General features: G+C 35.2%; 1 protein-coding gene and 1 non-coding gene across 8 annotated transcripts in view; both read left to right on the top strand.

Annotated features, from left to right (window-relative positions):
• Positions 1–19,371, top strand: part of AP1G1 (adaptor related protein complex 1 gamma 1 subunit) — a 78,168-nt gene that overhangs the window by 36,434 nt on the left and 22,363 nt on the right. For 2 of the 7 annotated variants that reach the window (XM_006091191.3, XM_023756027.1), the window contains exons 3-12: positions 3,190–3,314; positions 7,751–7,892; positions 9,432–9,528; positions 10,945–11,021; positions 11,850–11,858; positions 14,420–14,515; positions 15,150–15,230; positions 15,437–15,535; positions 17,400–17,455; positions 18,744–18,857. In XM_006091191.3, the coding sequence (XP_006091253.1) occupies positions 3,190–3,314; positions 7,751–7,892; positions 9,432–9,528; positions 10,945–11,021; positions 11,850–11,858; positions 14,420–14,515; positions 15,150–15,230; positions 15,437–15,535; positions 17,400–17,455; positions 18,744–18,857 (896 nt within the window). Of the gene's footprint in view, positions 1–3,189; positions 3,315–7,750; positions 7,893–9,429; positions 9,529–10,944; positions 11,022–11,849; positions 11,859–14,419; positions 14,516–15,149; positions 15,231–15,436; positions 15,536–17,399; positions 17,456–18,743; positions 18,858–19,371 lie in introns of those variants that run through there. The other 5 variants (XM_006091192.3, XM_023756028.1, XM_023756031.1 and 2 more) reach the window with 5 other exon arrangements.
• On the top strand, positions 19,145–19,230 carry LOC111826537. Its single transcript, XR_002829890.1, has one exon. It is a non-coding gene; the product is annotated as a small nucleolar RNA SNORD71 (small nucleolar RNA).

Genomic DNA, 19,371 nt, shown 5'->3' on the forward strand with positions numbered 1-19,371 from the left:
TCTTTTAAAAAAAAAAATCAATTTGTAGGATTCTGTTACATAGGATTTCATGACTGTGAATTAATATTTTTTCGAAGTTTGTCATTTGTCTTTTGACTTTGCTCACAGGTAAAAGCAAAAGTTTTCTGATATGAATATAGAAGCTGGGCTGTTTACTGGGGTCTTAAAGCATTTGCTAGATTTGTGGTTTAGCAGTGTTTCACCTGGGATTTCAAGGAGCCTTCAGTGAGGAGTAATAGTACTAGATGAATTTGAGATTGTTACCTAAGGAATGGATACATTTACTTGGTTACTATTTTTCTTGTGTAGCTCACACAGAATGTTGAGTTGTGTTTTAGTGATTGTGGCCCCAAAATGGATATCCTCCCTTCCACATTCCATTGCACCACCCTCCAACCTTTTTCTTTTTCAACATATGAAAACTTTGATAACATTCCTGATAAAACATGGTACATTCTCAGCACTATTGCTGGCTACCTCCACCTAAGTGTGAAGTGTAATCAGGGTTAATCTTTCATGACAGGATGTATTTCAAGTGCCATTTCCAGCTATATAATCTTTTGTTTCCCCTAAAAATTGTCACCTTTAAAAAATAAATTCTTGTTCTTAAAGCAAAATCATTGTACCACTGGGAACATTAAAAAGAATTAATTTAGTATTCTTTTAAATTTTAGTTTATCTTTTTGCTGTTTAGTTTTTAGGTAAGTTTTAAATAAATATCACAAAAGCAACAAATTCTACTCACCAGTCACTGATGACTTTTAATGTGACTAACTTAAAACTTGGTCCTAAAAAATATAAAGGAATGTTAATGCCCTTCTCATTAGTTTATCTTAATAAGATATTTTTGGATAATTTATTTGTGTAATGCCTGTTTTTTGCCAGAAGCATGATTCAATAAGGATGATAAAAATTTCAGTGATACCTGATTCTAAGAACATTTCCTTTCACTTCTAAAATATTTATTCAGACTTACTAAATGGGAAGATTTAAAAACCTTCAGTTTGAAAGAGTAAGATTTTTCTAATAACATTTTAGCTTTTGATTTTTCTCATTCACTTCAGTAATTTTTCTGCTGACATTGTAAAAATGACTTTTCATCTATTTCAGAAATTTTTTAAAAATTTAACTTGAATGTATAGGAGAAAGGAAATGATTATTTATTTTTAAAATATATTTTATTGATATTTTACAGAGAGGAAGGGAGAGGGATAGAGAGTTAGAAACATCGATGAGAGAGAAACATCGATCAGCTGCCTCCTGCACAACCCCTACTGGGGATGTGCCCGCAACCAAGGTACATGCCCTTGACCGGAATCGAACCTGGGACCCTTCAGTCCGCAGGTTGATGCTCTATCCACTGAGCCAAACCAGTTAGGGCAAGGAAATGGTTATTACCTAATTTTTGTCAATCTCAGAAGACATTTTAGTTTTTGTCTTGGATCCTGATGGTTCCCCCCTTCTTTGACTTGCTCATGATAGTTTCTGCAGCCTTTAGGTGTTTTTAATGCAGGTACATTAAGAGAACAATTTTTAAACAGCTTGAGACAATTTTATTTGTAAACTCTTTTCTCAAGTTTACCTTTGAACTTATAGGCAAATTCAGGCAGGAAGTAGTCTCACAGGATCTTAGATTCCTGTGTACATGGGTCTGCATTTGAGCCCCTTCCTTTGGGAATGTGGTGATTGTAAATGGGAGCATAGTTGGAAAAACTCTTGGAGAGTCTTAACTGTGTACACCCTTTGAAAATCACTCCTCTAGACGGTATGTTTGACCTTTTCCATGTTAGTCAAGATGGAATGGTAAAATACAGCATAGTGATTGTGACAGTCAAGAGAAACTAAGGAGATGCCCTAACCGGTTTGGCTCAGTGGATAGAGCATCAGCCTGCGGACTGAAGGGTCCCAGGTTCGATTCCGGTCAAGGGCATGTACCTTGGTTGCGGGCACATCCCCAGCAGGGGGCGTGCAGGAGGCAGCTGATCGATGTTTCTCTCTCATCGATGTTTCTAACTCTATCCCTCTCCCTTCTTCTCTGTAAAATCAATAAAACATATTAAAAAAAAAAGAGAAACTAAGGAGAGACAAACTGTTCAACTACAAAGACTCTTAAGCTCTGAGTATTTCTAACAATTATATAAAGAAAAAAGCATATAAAAATTTTAGGTTAATTCCACTACTGAGTTTTCCTCTGGCTTTTTTTCTTTTTCTATATTTGATTCTTAAACCCTTACTTCTCCCATAGTATTGGTTTAAGCTCTAAATGTAGCACTTTCTTTTTTTAAAAAAAATATATTTTTATTGACTTCAGAGAGGGAGAGATAGAAACATCAATGAGGAGAGAGCATATCGATTGATTTCCTCCTGCATGTCCCTCACTGGGGATTGAACAAGCAACCTGGGCATGTGCCCTTGACAGGAATCGAACCCGGGACCCTTCAGTCCACAGGCTGACGTTGTATCCACTGAGCCAAACAGGCTAGGGCTATAGCACTTTCAACATTATATTAAATTTAGTTATTGTCTGTCTCTTCTGCAGTTGTACATTCCTGATGTGCAGGGCAGCAATTTTTGGCACTTTGATGTATTTCCAGTTTTTGAGTTTTTTGATATTCAAAATAGGAACCAGTCTTTAAATGAGTTAAGTACTCGTTTAGTAACCTGGGGATTAAATTAGGAGTTAGGTTTGTTAACACATTGTGGATGGATCATGAGAATTCTTGCTTCACATTACACAGTGCTTTACAAAATATCATACTTTAAAAAGATATTAGCTTGTAAGAACATGTAATAAATAACTTCAAAATGCAATGGGTATTTAATTTTAAAGCGTGCCTTTAACATTTATGTAAAACATTTTTTGTAGTTGTTCAATAGAAACTTATCTGGCCACTGGGTAAAGCTAGCAATAAAATTGGTCCACAATGTGTTAATATCTTATAATACTTTTGTATGAATCTGTAGAACTAAGCTAAGCTTCACAGATTATTTGGATGGCAAATATCATAGAACCTTGACAAGATGATCTGTTTCAAGACTTGATTACTATCAAGCTACCCAAAGATCCTAAATCTTTGTCATTTAGATGGTTTGATGATACAAGTTATATCTATTTACTTTAATCTGGGTTAAAAACATTTCCTGATTGTGGCAGCAATTTCTTAATTTCTTTCTTTTTTTTATTTGCAGTTGGAGTGCCTCAAGCTTATTGCCTCTCAAAAATTCACAGACAAACGCATTGGCTACTTAGGGGCAATGCTGTTATTAGATGAAAGACAAGATGTCCATCTTCTCATGACCAACTGTATCAAAAAGTAAGTTTTTTTTAAAATTTTGTTTTATTGCTTAAAGTATTACAAAGATTATTACATATGTCTCCTTCCCCCTCGCCCCCCAAGTTTTTTTTTTAAGTCATATAATTAATTTATTTGGTATTAAATCTTACTTTGCTTTGTCATATTTTATTGTCTCTTTATATATATACTAGATGCCTGGTGCACGGATTCGTGCATTGGTTGGGGGCATAGCTTGCAGGGATCAGCCCGTTGCAGGAGCAGTCGCTCATCCTGGTCAGCCAAGTGGCGCTCCTACTTGTGAGAGCACACTGGCCACCAGGGGGCAGCTCCTGCGCTGAGCGTCTGCCCCCTGGTGGTCAGTGCGCTTTGTAGCGATTGGTCGTTCTTCCATTCAGTCGCTGGGCTTTTATTATATAGGATTTTTTTTCTTTTTTTTTTTCATCACCATTTATCCCCCCTATACTCTCTTCCTCCCCCACTCTCTTCCCCCAAAATCACCACACTGTCATCTGTGTTCATGAGTAAGAAGTAAGCCTTAACCTTTCCTTCTAAGAACTACTTTGTGATTTTAGGTCTTTCCTATAATATGATATCAGTAAATCTTCTATTTACTGGTTTTATATTTACTTTCTAGAATATATTTCAATTGCTTTTGGTTCTGTAGCTTATATGGAAAGAAACTTAGCAAAGGCTTTAAACTTCTGTAGGGGATAATTTAATTAAATAAAGGTATTGCTATACATCTTCAGGCATAAGAACACAATTTAGCAATGAACTAACATTTGGGCCTTCATAGAATAGAAAAGGCATTGGTAAATTTGAGCTTTCTTATGTTATAGTTCCAGGACTTTGAATAACATGAATAATGAAATCTTATATTTATTAAAGAATTACCAGTGTATATTCTGAATAAACACTACTTAAAAATAAAAATAGAAATCTTGTCTGTGATCTAATTCAAGATATCCATTGTGTGGGATTATATGTAGCCCTATGAATATTTGTGTACAAGTCATTTTTTTTGGATGGGTGCTTTACTGATCTACTAGTCCAGTCATGTTTGTTTAGCTTACAAACCGAGGAATGCTTGCCATTATGGAGAAATTAGAGGACCCAAGCAGGGAATTTAGCAGTTTTTTCCAGCATTTCTCTTATAACAAAGTTCTGTTAGAAAAGCATAGAAGTTCTGATGGCCTATTGGTTAAAAGTACTTTTTGGATTGTTTTCATTTGTTTAATCTCCTTTTTTAGATTTCTATTTCATTTGCAGTATTTGTGTATTTGACGTAAAATAGAATTGGGGGGATATAGGTGATCAGATTTATAGATACTGAACTCTTACAATTTTCTGTGAAAAATAATGTTCTACTTTAAAATTTCCCAATGGACACCTAGCTGGCGTAGCTCAGTGGTTAAGCGCCGACCTATGAGGTCACGGTTCGATTCCCAGTCAGGGCACATGCCTGGGTTGTGGGCTCAATCCCCAGTGTGGGGCATGCAAGAAGCAGCTGATCAATGATTCTTTCTCATCACTGATGTTTCTCTTTCTCCATCTCTCTCTCTCTCTTTCTCTCTCTCTCTCTCTCTCTTTCTCCCTTCCTCTCTGAAATCAATAAAAATGTATTAAAAAAACAATTTCCCAATGGACAATGAAAAATTCCAAACTAAGAATTATGATTTGGTTGTAAATATTGCATTTATCATGTAAATATATTGAGTCTGTGAACTTAATTTTGGGAGAATCTAGTTTTTTGGTCTTGAAATAAATATTAATAATGAAAATACTAAGTTGATTCGTTTATTTAGCCAGTATTTATTGCATACCTGTTGCATGCCAGGAGCTGTTGTAAGCTATGGGGATGGAGAATTTAAAAAATGGAACAGATTCTTGGTGTCATGGAGGTTACATTCTAGATATTCAGCATGACTCTTTTATACATTTACTCTGGACAGCAAATTTTTGTTCTTTCATGCTCTGTTGCCCTTATTACCCAAGCCTTCAATCACATGCTGATAATTTGGCAGTTCTGCCTTGCAGCAAGTTCATATTAGAGAGTTAATACCAAACTCAAGTATAGCTTGGTAAAAATTGAAGAATGAGGCACATAAGCAAACAAGAAATCTTTGTGTTTAATTATAATGAGACCCAGCCAAACCAAGTGATTTAGGAGAGAGTTACTAATAGTTGGAAATTGTTATGGCACTTTCAGTCTAAGTTCTCTTGAAGGACTTCGGTCATTTGTTTATTTTTTTAACATGATAATGAATGGGATTTTTCTGTTTGCTTTTTTGTGTGCCTTTTTCCCCTCTTTGTATTATAGGACATCATAGTGTACCAGTTTTTATGTTTCTTAATGAATGTTTACCCCATTGTTCATTGGCCTAGAAAACTCCTAAGACATTAAATCCTTAAAAATCCTTAAAAGTTCTTAAAATGGTATATTTTAAGAACTTGCATTATGCAAATTAATTATTGTAAAATGAATGAAAAGTCAACTAAATATTCTTAGCAACTGGAAGCTTAAATGGTAAAGCCATGGTTAGTAAGCTTCATTTCACCAGTAATTTTAACTTAAAGTATTCAAATTGGTGGAAAGGGCAGTTTGGCCTTCTTTTCCTTCCTTTGTTCTTCAGTAAAGACTGAAACCATTTATTAGTTTATTTAAAATGACCAGTTATGAACCCATTACGTGTTAAAATAAACAATATTTTTAAATAAAAAACAAATATTTTTCATAACAAAAACAATTCACTGAGAAGAATGGCATTATTTTACGTTTTTAAAAATCTCTGTAGTATCTGGCCTAATAGATGCTCCTGTTTTCAATTTCTTATATGTTTTTTGTTTTTGTTAATTCTCACCCGAGAATATTTTTTCCATGTTTTTTTTTTTTTGTGTGTGTGTGTGTGTGTTTTTTTTTAGAGAGTGGAAGGGAAGGGGAGAGACAGAGAGAAACATCAATGGTAGAAACATATCGATTGGTTGCCTCCTGCATGTGCCCCAGTTGGGGCTGGGGATCAAACCTGCAACCCAGGTATGTGCCCTTGACTGGAATTGAACATGCGATCCTTCAGTCGGCGGGCCGATGCTTTATCTGCTGAGCCAAGGGCTCTTGTGCTATGTTTTAATTGAAGTATATGAAGATTCAGCCTTTTATAGATAATGTAGTTAGAAAAAGGAAGATGACTTTAATAATCTTGCAAATAACTATGGATAGTCTTTTATAGTATACCAAAACTATACAAGTGGTAGTTTCTTAAGGGTTAGTTACAATGTAAAATCTGAAACCTATCAATAAAGTTTGGTATTTTTAATCATGCCTAAGGCATTTGGAAAAAAGTTGGTTCACCGAGTTAAAGTACTGGTAGATAGACAAGTCAACTTCATAGTGGTAATACAAATTTTCCAAACTCGGTTATTGGTAACAAATATCATCAGTTGTTGCTCGTAAGTGGTAGGCTTACCTGTGTTTTCTGACTTTTTCGGGGAGGAAAGGTTTTGGTTAATATATATTGAACTATTTTTGTTAGTTGTAGAGCGTATTAAACATCTTTCAAAGATACAGTTGTGCTTCATATTTCTATCATTACCAGTTTTTATTGTCAGTGGGTTGCTGAGTTTTCTGAAGTGGGTTGCCTTTAATATCCAAGAGATAATGTCTAATTTTTGTTGCTTTGGTATTTGGAAACATCAAGTTGTAAGCCTGTAGGAGAGACTATCAGTCAGTTTGCAGTGTTGGTAATTTTTTGTTGTTGTTGTTAATCCTCACCTGAGGATATTTTTACATTGACTTTCAGGGAGAGTAGAAGAGAGAGGGAAAGACAGAGAGAAGAAATCTATGTGAGAGAAACACATCGATTGGTTGCCTCCTGCAAGAGCCCCGACCAGGGCCTGGGCTGGGGAGGAACCTGAGCAACCAAGGTACAGACCAGAATCGAACCCAGGACTCTTTGGTCCGCAGGTCAGTGCTCATCCACTGAGCCAAACCGACTAGGGCTGCAGTATTGGTAATTTGTAATAAAGTTAGAATAAATGTTTTTCCCAAGATATAACCCTATTAATCATTTTCCTTATTGGAGAAATTATGAATTATTCAGAGCTACCTCTTTAGATTGTGAAGCTTCTTTTTGTTGTTAATTCCCACCTGAGGATATTTTTTCCATTGCTTTTTCAGAGAGTGTAGAAGGGAGGGAGGGGAAGAGAGAGAGAAACATTGATGTGAGAGAGACATCACACATTGATTGGTTGCCTCCCGCATACACCCCAAAGGGGGCAGGGAGTGAACCTGCAACCCAGATACGTGCCCTTGACCGGGACTGGAACCCGAGACCCTTTGGTATGAGGGCCGACGTTCTAATCACTGAGCCACATTGGCCAGGGCTAGTCTGTGAAGCTTCTTCATGGGGAGCACCAGACACAACACGTTCATTTCTACCTTTTTCTTTCTTTTGCAGTGATCTTAATCATAGCACGCAGTATGTACAGGGGCTAGCACTTTGTACCCTCGGCTGTATGGGCTCCTCAGAAATGTGCAGAGATCTTGCAGGAGAGGTAGAGAAACTCCTGAAAACCTCCAACTCTTACTTAAGAAAAAAGGTAACTGTTAATAAAACCAAATGTCTGTGTTAATGTTGGGGAGTATTATGGAAATGAGAAAGCAGATTATTCACTTTGAAACCTCTGATGTTAATATGTAACATGTCTTTCTCTGTGCAATAGATGTATTTTAAATGATTATATATGAATCAGGTGTTTATAAATCAAAATCTATTTTTATATTGATTTTGGAGGGTTGTTTTTTGTTTTGTTACTACTTAACTCTCCAGTTGATAAGTGATTGTGAACACTTTAATTCTTTTAATTCCTCTTTTTCAGGGAAATGATTTATAAAGCAACCGTAACTGGATATCCTAGATGGCATATTTGCTTCCTAAATTACCTGATTCTAAACAGTATTAAAGTGATAATGAATCAATATTTATAAATTTACTTCCATCCTAATAATTAGTGCCCATGCCTTTGTCCTAGTGCCTTTAAATCTGTGGAAGTGCACTTCTATTGGGACCTAGATAATTATTAGGGAATGATAAAGAACACACTTTCTAAAATTGGTATGTCTAAATGGAGTAGTAATGGATAACAATGCTCAGCTTTTATTTGTTGATGTAAACATTTTATTGTTACTTTTTGTGTTCGAACCCTAAAACCTTCATAAATAAAGGTTATAAAATGTAGAACTCCAAGAAGTGAAGACACACTACTGTGCCTTTCTATATTAATGGTGTGAGGCAGAGGTGTTGAAAGGCCTAAACTGTTTTCCAGGATCATACACTGTTAATGATGGCTGCAAACTAAATCCAGTCCTTTCTCTTAAAGAATGTGTGGGTTGCTCTTGTTCAGAAAGTATATTATTTCCTTAAATAGTACATTCCTGCAAATTAGGGGGGAAAATCTTTTTTCTCATGGGAAGAATTGTTAATATATCTTGTTAATATATCTAAACTTACATAGTATTCTACTTCAACAAATATGGTTAGTTTATAGCGTAACCAAAATCAGTCTCTGAAAGTATCTTTCATTCCAGCGAGCAAGCTATGACCATCTTTTCTGCAGGAGAGATTAGCTAAATATCTTTCAAATGATTTTCTTGATGTCAGTCAGGAGAGAGTGACTTGAGGAAGATATAGGTATTATGAGAAGTAACAGCAGATTTCAAGAATCTGCAGTATATATCTTTCAGTTGCATGATGTTTTTATAAAATCCTTGTTTGGTCATCTTACTCAGGAATGATTATCATAGATGGAAGACTTTATTTTTTACTTTGAAAGTCCACATAAGTTACGTTTAACTTGCTTGGTAAATTCATGTTAACCATGGTCTAGTTTAGAAAGTTTTTATCTACTTATTTTGCAATATATGAATAGAGGGACAGGTGAGCTAGAAGTTCTCATTGATGCAATAGTACATATAAATTAGAAAGCCCTAACCTGTTAATAAATCTGATACCTTTTTTCTTCTTTATTTTTCTAGTAGGTGTACTAGTTGTTAAGGGTTTTTTTGTCGTTGTTCTTTATAAGATTGGTTGCCCTGTCTTAATCGAAATAAATCTTTTGTCTTTTTAATTTTTTTTATAGGCAGCACTGTGTGCTGTTCATGTCATCAGGAAGGTTCCTGAACTTATGGAGATGTTTTTACCAGCAACAAAAAACTTACTGAATGAAAAGAACCATGGTAATGTGATTTGGGTGCATTTGGTAAAGTACTGATGGAGAAGGGGAAAGAGAAAAAGCTTTGGGCAGTGTTGGCCTTCTGTCTCAGTGCAGTGGAGTTGCCTTTCTGCTGTGCTGGACACTTTTCCAGGAAGGGCTGATCAGCCCAATCTCTCTTCCACTCTCATTTCCTAGTTTTACAATTAGAGATTAATTTCTTCATAGTAAATTTGTTTTTCATTTCTGGTCCTCTTTTATTATACTAAAAGTACTGTATTAAGTTACTAATATTCATTGTAATATACAAATGATCCTACCCTCAATTTTCATGTGTAAAATTCTTTGATTTCCTGGCTATTTTATATTAGAGGGAAAAAAAACTATTTCTTTATTGTTTTGTGGTAAGAGTATAAGATTTGTGAAAATCCTTTTAGGGTACTTGTAACAGGAATTTGTAATGCGTACACAGATATGTTTATATAAAAGTTAAGAGGAATTAATATGTAACTATTGTTTCCCAAACATTTTATTGTTATTTGGAAGTCAGTGAAGCAAGTTTTGAGTAAAGAAAATGCATGTGTCCTGAATGCAAAGAGAAAAAAATGGTAGGGTGTATTTAATTTGATTAATTCAATCCTAAAACTAGAAGGCTAAAAAATGAACAAATGAATGTTTAGGGCACTTATTATTAGTGGAAACTATTGTGTGATTCTTTTCAGTCATTCTGGAGCAAGCAAGTTCATTTTGTCATCCACAATGACTGTACCTTCAAGTTCTGATTTATTTTATCTGGAAATTTAACTTCTCATTAAGATGTTTGCTTCTTGAATTGTCTATCAGAACTCAGCTAAGAGCATATTAAGTATGGAGCAGATGATACCTAGCTTATATTGACTGTGAGCATGTCTTTATGTGTGTTCTCAGATGGAGAGACACATGTACTGGTTGTCTTTTTTATTTAATTTTTAAAATATATTTTTATTAATTTCATGGAGGAAGGGAGAGGGGGAGAGAGAGAGAAACATCAACGATGAGAGAAAATCATTGATCAGCTGCCTCCTGCATGCCCCACACTGGGGATCGAGCCCGCAACCTGGGCATGTGCCCTGACTGGAATTGAACTGTGACCTTCTGGTTCATAGATCGACAGTCAACCACTGAGCCACGCTGGCTGTCTGGACTGGTTGTCATATTTTAGAAAGCAATTATTTTGGTCAGATAATTGTTTAAAATATTGTAATTTGACTGACTTAACTATTAAGCATCTATTAAATACCTCCTTTGTATTCACCTTAATGCTTAGATTCTTTGGGAGATTAGAAAACAAAAGTAGTAACTATCCTTTTGAAAGTGACCTTCAGATCTCAAAGTCCTGTTCTACAAAGTTGACTAATAAATACAGCCTCATTTTTAGTTTTCATTTGCTCTTTTCTTTCAGGTGTCCTTCACACATCTGTAGTCCTCCTCACAGAAATGTGTGAGCGAAGCCCAGACATGCTTGCACATTTCAGAAAGGTAGGTGCCATTCGATATGCCTAAGTCTTTTCTGAAAAAGACTTTCCTGAAAAGTACATGATGTTCTCACTTATAAATTTTCTTTTGAAAGGAAGCTATGGAGCTGAATAAAGGACTTAACCAGCCCCACTGTGTTTAGGGCTGGAAGCCAGGTTTAGGCATATAAGAACTGGGCAATAGTACAATGTTTTTTACCTTTTATAATAGAAATCTTCACTCATTGTCGGCAGACACACCAATTTCTCATGTGCTTTGTCTGCTGTTTTCACATTAAAGTCAGAAAATGTAACCTGCGGTCAGATTATAAACAGGAATGTGTTTGTGTGGTTTATTTATTACTTTTAGGCAGGTGATTTCATTTTTTTTTTTTTAAAGGTGAAAACTGCAGACTGACATTAACTTTTACCGAATACAGGGTCCCCACTGTTCATTTTAGGCTGTTGACTTCGGTGATGGAAGTCTCTGGCTTTGTTAATTCTCTCCTTTCCTCCCTTTCTTACAGCATTCTAAAGTGGAAATTTTTGTTTTCTCCACTTACTTTTAGAAGGCAGTAGTAAGGAGGACTCAGAGAAAGACTGTTCTTTGAGTTACATGCATTTACTTTTTTTTTTTTAATAGGGCGCTGACCACTCCATAAGTGGGGCTTACTTTGTACTTTAGATCTGATGAGGTTCTAATAGCAGTTCTTTTTTTTTTGCTTTTTCATCCCCTAAGATGTTTATGTCTTGATTAAATTATTGTAAAATAGTATGAGACCTGTATCTGTCCCTAATGCTTGCTTTGTATGTTTTGTTCCTGTTGTCTGTTTGGAATCCTGCTGTATGTTAGAATGAAAAGGTAAGAATTAACCCTCTTTTAGATGGTGCATGCTGGCATTAGGTTCTTAGTAGCTTTTGTGTATCCATCCACATATGTGGCTGTTAAAAATATACTAATGCTGAAGCTATGCTTAACACTGTGAGTTATTTGTTCTAGCATTTTTGGCTAACTCCCTAGTCCAGTTTTTTGTCTTGTCACTTAAACTCGATTCCAAAGTCAGCCTTGGATTTCAGTTGTAGCCTTTCCTGCATTGTAAGCCTCCTTCTCTGCCTTTCCTTTATCTTTGCTTGAGAAACCTTGACCAGTTTCCCAGTGGTTTTGGTGATGGCAATTCCAGATCAGTTTGGAGCCTTGACACAAACACTACTTCTTTTTGAAGTAGATATTTTAGAACCATATGTGGGTAACCTCAGACTTTAAAAAGCTTCATGTGTACTTCTGAGCTTTCAGTTCAGACTTAGAGCTTTTATTTCTCCCTTACCTGCACTTATCTTGCCTAGAAGTGTTGGAATATAAAAAGGATTTTTGAGGTGGAGCAGGTGGGCATCAACTGATTTTCATGGCTACAGCCTTTCCCTTTGTCATCTTACTTTTTGTTTGTCCTGTCATCAGTTTTAGCAACTTGTGTTTTTGTCTGAATAATAAAGCTGGGTTCCAAGAATTACTATGCTGAACATTTAGGCATTTGTGCTTTTGTCCCAGGGTGATCTGATGTGGTGTGCTGGCCTTTTGGCAGTGAATAAAACAAGGAGAAAGGACTTCTTCAAGATTTAAACCAGATTAAAAAATAATTAGGGTTATGTGTAGTACAAAAAAGTAGGCCATTGGAAAGTATGCAAGGCGAGACTTTTTGTACAGAGCTTGTTAACTAGATAATCCTGATTTTATTACGTTAATTTTAAAGCAGTGTATAAAATTATATTATTTTTACCTCTAATATAAATCTGCCCACAGTTGACAGATTTAATGTGGCTTCTCTCCGTGGCTTAGATTTGTTTTAATTTTGAAGTCATCCAAATTAGATTTTTGTGTGGGTAACTTTATGAATCACTTAATTCTAAAGTGTTATGGCCAAACTTATTTAAATTTACACAGCTCTCTTATATTTAGAAGTGGTCTTAGGATTGTGAAAATGTTTTGAGTGTATACCTTGGGCATTCTTGACTTTTGTTTTGATCTTGATTCCCTTTTAGAGTTGGGGAGTAGGGAGGAGACAGAGTCCAAATACAATGAGAAAAAATAATTATATGTAGCAAAGTTGGGGCTGTTCTGATTGCCTCAGAAAGAAAGGTGATTCAGTTCACTGTGGACACTTGTTAATTTTTAGGTATTTAGAGTTTGTGTAGCTAAATTGAGTTTTTAGTTGGAGACTGGAAAAGTTCCTATTGTGGCAAACATATTGGATTAGGGTTTTAACATTAAATGATTGATCAACAGAACGAAATGAATAATAACATCTAAAGCATATTTAAGTTCAGCTTGGTAATTAAATTGCCTCTTCTTGTGTTATGACTAAATGAACAAAGTATAGGAAGGACAAGAAGGGAATTTTGACCATAAGGAATGTAGAGTTTTCCTTAGTAAGATTAGACAAGAAAACAGGTGACAGATCAGTCTGTATAATTAGGTGCTGAAATTAAATTTTACTGAAAATGGTGTCATATGAGTTGAGAATAGGGAAAGGAAATTATTCATGGTTTTGGCATCATCTTAAGGTAAAAGATACAATTTTTTGTGTGGTCAATGTTGAACACTTGGTCAATGTTGGAGGCTTTTGTATTCTCTGTTGTTAGTTGGAAAAAGACATAACTAGTCCTATCTCAAGAGGAGAAAATTTTTTTTTTCTCAATTTGAGATAGTATGTTTTAAAACTATAATTTTAATAAGGTCACCAGTATTTGGGGTATGATACCATTTTATATTCAGATGTTTGTATATGTGAAGCGAGCACTATATCCAAATGTTGTGAACGGATAAAAACTGAGCATGTTTGTGCCACACCTAAGTATGTCAATCTATAGAAGTAGAAATGCAATATGCTTCATAGGCATCTGTTTTACTTAGTTCCCATAGGCTTTCTGACTGGCTGTTATTGTAGTATCTTTGCATATATAACTCTGGAGTTAAAAAGTCTAATTTTATCTGAATTTAAATTGTTCTTGGTAAAAATACTCCTAAGAAAGATTTTATATATATATAAATATATAAAATTTTATTGATTTCAGAGAGGAAGGGAGAGGGATAGAAACATCGGTGATGAGAGAGAATCATTGATTGGCTGCCTCCTGCACGCCTCCTACTGGGGACTGAGCCCGCAACCCAGGCATGTGCCCTTGACTGGAATTGAACCTGGGACCCTTCAGTCTGCAGGCCGACGCTCTTTCCACTGAGCCAAACTGGCTAGAGCCTCCTAAGTTGTATTTAACTAACACTAACACTAACAATATACTAGTATATTGTATCAATAGAATTTGCTTGGACTAAGACCCTTGTACCCTTTTTCTAAGCCAAATTACCTGCCTATTCATGAGAAAGTCTTTGATGTTCACTGTTTTTTGATGCATCTTTCTTCCCTGCAGCTTGTGCCCCAATTAGTTCGTATTCTAAAGAACCTCATCATGTCCGGATATTCACCAGAACATGATGTTTCTGGTATCAGTGACCCCTTTTTGCAGGTGAGCTTGAAAGAAAGCTTTGAATATTTGGTTTGAGTTTAATTGCTTTGAATAGAGCATTTCATCCCTTTTAAGTTTGTGTCAGGTAGAAATTTGATAGTTAATAAATGAATAGTTACACAAGTCTGTATTTTATTAGATTAATAGAATGAGATTATAGTTGTAATAATCAAAATTATGTACTACATAGAGACTTATCAGTATACAGGCATACTTGTTTTATTGTGCTTTGCTTTATTGCACTTTGCAGATGTTGCATTTTATTTTTTACAAATTGAAAATAGGACCCTCCACCAGCAAAAAGGTTACCACTCGCTTTATTGCAATACTCACTTTATTGCTGTGGTCTGGAACTGAACCTCAGTGTCTCCGTGGTAAGCCTGTAATGCAGCTCTGCAGGTGGTGGCATCCTTTAGCTGTGGAGTGGCACAGTGTGGTTGTCTAATAACTTCATTAAGACACAGAAACATATGTCATGTCTCTAGAGATAATGTTTAAAATTCTTCTGTTTGAATTTTGACCATTTCTAAGGGAGATCTTAGACTTAATTTAAGATACTTGAATTTCATACCAAGCAAAAAGTTCCTTTGTTCCAGACATAATTTGTTGACATTTCTCATATTTTGCACATTAGGTACGAATTTTACGGTTATTAAGAATTTTAGGACGAAATGATGATGACTCAAGTGAAGCTATGAATGATATATTAGCACAGGTGAGTAGACCAAACTTGCATTATATTTATATTAAATGTTCATCTTAGTATAGCAGGGAGTGGAATGATTGTGTTGATAGGGAGCAGTTTTTATTTGTGTTTTCTCATTGGTGACTATAATCAATTACAAAATGTCTCTTGTTACTTCTGGATATTTTTTGGAAGCATTGTTTTATCATTGTGTACTGCCCTCTGTGTCTTTTCAGGTTGCCACTAATACAGAGACTAGTAAAAATGTAGGAAATGCTATTCTTTATGAAACGGTTTTGACTATCATGGATATTAAGTCAGAGAGTGGACTGCGAGTAAGTCTTTTAAAATATTTTCTTCTCCCTAAACATTTCATTTAGAATAATTGATTTGGATTTAGCACTTTGGAAATGAATTCCATTTGAAAATTAACTTTTGGAAAGAATGTCTTAAATATTTGCTTTTATATAGAAATAAACACATAAAGTAAAACAATTCAAACATTACAGAAGATATGTAGGGAAGAAAACATCTGCCTGTAGCTTTCACATGTTGACTCTAAATTCTACTAGTGGGAAGTACTGTTACCATTTTATAATGTATTTTTTCAGAGCTGTTTTTATTTAAATGTGTTTGTATATGTGTATTTCTTCTCTTCCCCACTTTTAAAATCTTTTAACTTGAAATAATTTAGTCTTACAGAAACAGTTGAGTTTCTGTACACCCTTCACTTAGCTTTCTGTACTGTAACATCTTGCATAACTATATGTAGTTATCAAAACTAAGAAATTAATATCGGTACCATGCCATTAACTAAATTATAGACTTTATTTAGATTTCACCAATTTTCTTACTAATGTCCTTTTCCTGTTCCAGGAGCTAATCTATGATTCCACTTTGCATTTCATTGTCACATCTCCTTAGTTTCCGCCAGTCTGTGACAGTTCCTCTATCTCTCCTTTTCTTTCATGACTTTGACACTTTGAAGAGCACTGATCACTTTTTATTTTTATTTTTAAAATATATTTTTATTGATTTCAGGGAGGAAGGGACAGGGAGAGAGAGGTAGAAACATCAGTGATAAGAGAGAATCATTGATCGGCTGCCTCTTGCATACCCCCCACTGGGGATCGAGCCTACAACCCAGGCTTGTGCCCTGACTGGGAATCGAACCCTGACCTCCTGGTTCATAGATCAATGCTCAACTACTGAGCTACGCTGGCTGGGCTGATCAGTTACTTTTTAGAACGTCCTCCAATTTGGCTCTCTCTGATACTTTATCATAATTAGATTGAGGTTATGTTTTTTTGGCAAGACTCTCATAGAAGTGATGTGCCTTTCTTAATATCATATCAGGAGGTACATGCTATATCTATTTGTCTCGCTACTGGTGATATTAACTTGATCATTGGTTAAGGTGGTGTCTGCTGTGTCTCTCCACTGTAAAGTTATTTTTCCCTTTGTAATTTTTCCCTTTGTAATATTTTGGGGGAGATGCTTTAAGACTATGCAGATATCTTGTTCTCCTCAGACTTTTGCCCATCAATTTTATTCATCAGAAGATCTTGTCTGCAGCAGTTGTTAGGGTGGTGAATCTAATGATACTTTCCTGTTTTCCCTCATTTTGTCCTCATTAAATAATTGAAATTCTTCTGTAAGGAAGAATTTTCCCTCATGATTTTACTCATTCTTTCAATCATTTATTAATATAAGAATAACTTGTCCATAGTCTTATAAGAAATAAACTTACTATAATACAATATTTTTGTATAGTTCTTTTTAGATTACATTAACCAAAATAACTTAGGTTAGTTCTTTTCCTCTTCCCACCTTTCAAACAAAATGGTAGCATATCATGTATATCGTTCTGCACTTTACTTTTTTCACTTAATGTTATATTGAAACTAGTCCATATTCATGTATAGAGATCATCTTCATTAAAAAAAAATAATGCTAGAATATAGCATAAAATTTACCATTTTAACAATTTTTAAGTCTGTAGTTCAGTGGCATTAAGTACATTCACATTGTTGTGCAACAAACACCATCATTTATCTTATGAACTTTCTGGTCTTTCCAGGCCATAAAATACCAACTACCGCCTATAAATAGTTTCACTCAACAGAGGCCAGAAGTGATCCTTAAACAATAGAAATCTTTAATTTTTCTAGATTTTTAACCTATGCTATTTTTCTTTAGGTCCTAGCCATAAATATCCTGGGTCGTTTCTTATTGAACAATGACAAGAATATTAGGTAAAGCAATTGAAAAATGTCTTATATTTTGTTATTATAAAGTCTGTTTTCAAGAGTAACCTTGCTCAATATCACACATGTATTAAGTGACTTATCTAGAACTTCAGCTGAGGAAACTCAGGACTTCTGTTTTAGTCTAGTCTTAAAACTACTGTTTTGTAAAGAATTTGAGGATTTGCCTCTGGTTTAATTTTTACATGTCTTTATACTATAAATCAGGAGTCATTACCTTTTTCTGTGAAGGACCAAATGGTCAATCTTTTAGGCTCTGTGGGCCTTTGGTCTCTGTGGCAATTACCCAGCTCTGCCTGTTGGCATGAAAACAGTCATAGATCATATAAATGATGAATGTTGCTGTTCTGATAAAAATTTATTTACAAAACCAGACAGCAGAGGACTGGATATTTGCAGGTAGCCTGTAGTTTACTGACCCAATATGGAACGTGTTTGGCCATTCCATTTAGTTTGTGTGGTGTGTTTTTTTTGTTTTGTTTTGTTTTTAAGATTTTTAAATTGATTTTTAGAGAGAGGAAAGGAGAGGGAGAGAGAGAAACATCAATGCGAGAGTGAAACATTGATGAGCTGCCTCCTGCATGCCCCCTTCCGGGGATGCAACCTGAGCATGTGCCCTGACTGGGAATTGAGCCAGCAACCTTTTGGTACACAGGACGACACCCAACCAACTGAGCCACACTGGCCAGGCTGACGACTTAAAGTAGATGAATTTATTAGTATTATCTTTTATTTGTAGTTTGCCTTTTTCCCTCTTTTAATCAGGAGAAAAACATTTTTCTTACCATGTTAAGCTTGAAAAAAAATGTGGAAATAATTATTGTGGTATCCTGAATTATCTCCTCCTTCCAGAATAATTTTTAATACTTGGATGTTATACTCAAAATTTGGTACGAGTCTCAAAAGCAGAGTAAATACAAATGGTAAAATTGAAATAATTTCCTTTTGCATTTTTGGGCTAAGGCCTGAAAAGGCATACTATATGCTTATTTTGTTGTACTATTTGGAAGAACTTGAAATAATTGAGTCAATCACTTTTAGACTTGACCATGAATGCAAATATTCTAAATCCAAGGCTTCTTCTGGTTGTCATTACCTTAATGTGTCTTCTATGCCTTTAAAATGTTACCATTATAGTTATTGTCTTTCTTTTAAATGTTTAAAATATGTGCTTTCCCTTAGTCTTTAGACATTTTTTGTCATTATTTTAGGCAGGAAAAAACCACCCTGAATTTTACATTTTAATTCTGTTCTTCTGCAACTTTGTTTCATGCAGATATGTAGCTCTGACATCCTTGTTGAAGACTGTGCAGACAGATCATAATGCAGTGCAGAGGCACAGAAGCACCATTGTGGACTGTCTAAAAGATTTGGATGTCTCAATAAAACGGTAACAGATTATTGATAGTTCTTTGCCTCCACCCCACCTGCTAACTTTGTAATAGTTTTGGAAGTGAGAATGTTGACCTTTATGTATTGTCCTCATTTTCATAGATGAATTTTCTGCAGAGTAAATCCTTTTTTAGAAAGGATTGGCAGGGAGAAGGGGTTAGGTCAATGAAGGAGGCCAAAAAGGAAGACTTCAGTGCACAATGAAGTTGTCCTTGGTTCTTTGATAAATAAAACCAATGAAGAGATAAGCTTGGCAAAAGGTTACTTAACAGAAGTACTGTGCTTTGTGTGTTGGAGGATGAAAATACAGAGTGATCCATCGGCTAAGTGTTTTATCACGATGCTGAAACTCAAATTGCTGACAGCACACTTTTTCTCACAGTACTTATGCCCTAAGATACTAGAGGCAGCTGTGTTTTTTAGAACAGTGCATCTAGGAATGATGTTCGGAAGCAGGTAGATAGCACTTTCTAACGGCTTACATTTTTTTCTCCATGGAGTAGCTCTACTGG

This window comes from Myotis lucifugus, unplaced genomic scaffold (genome assembly GCF_000147115.1).
Source record: "Myotis lucifugus unplaced genomic scaffold, Myoluc2.0 scaffold_88, whole genome shotgun sequence".
NCBI lineage: Eukaryota > Metazoa > Chordata > Mammalia > Chiroptera > Vespertilionidae > Myotis > Myotis lucifugus.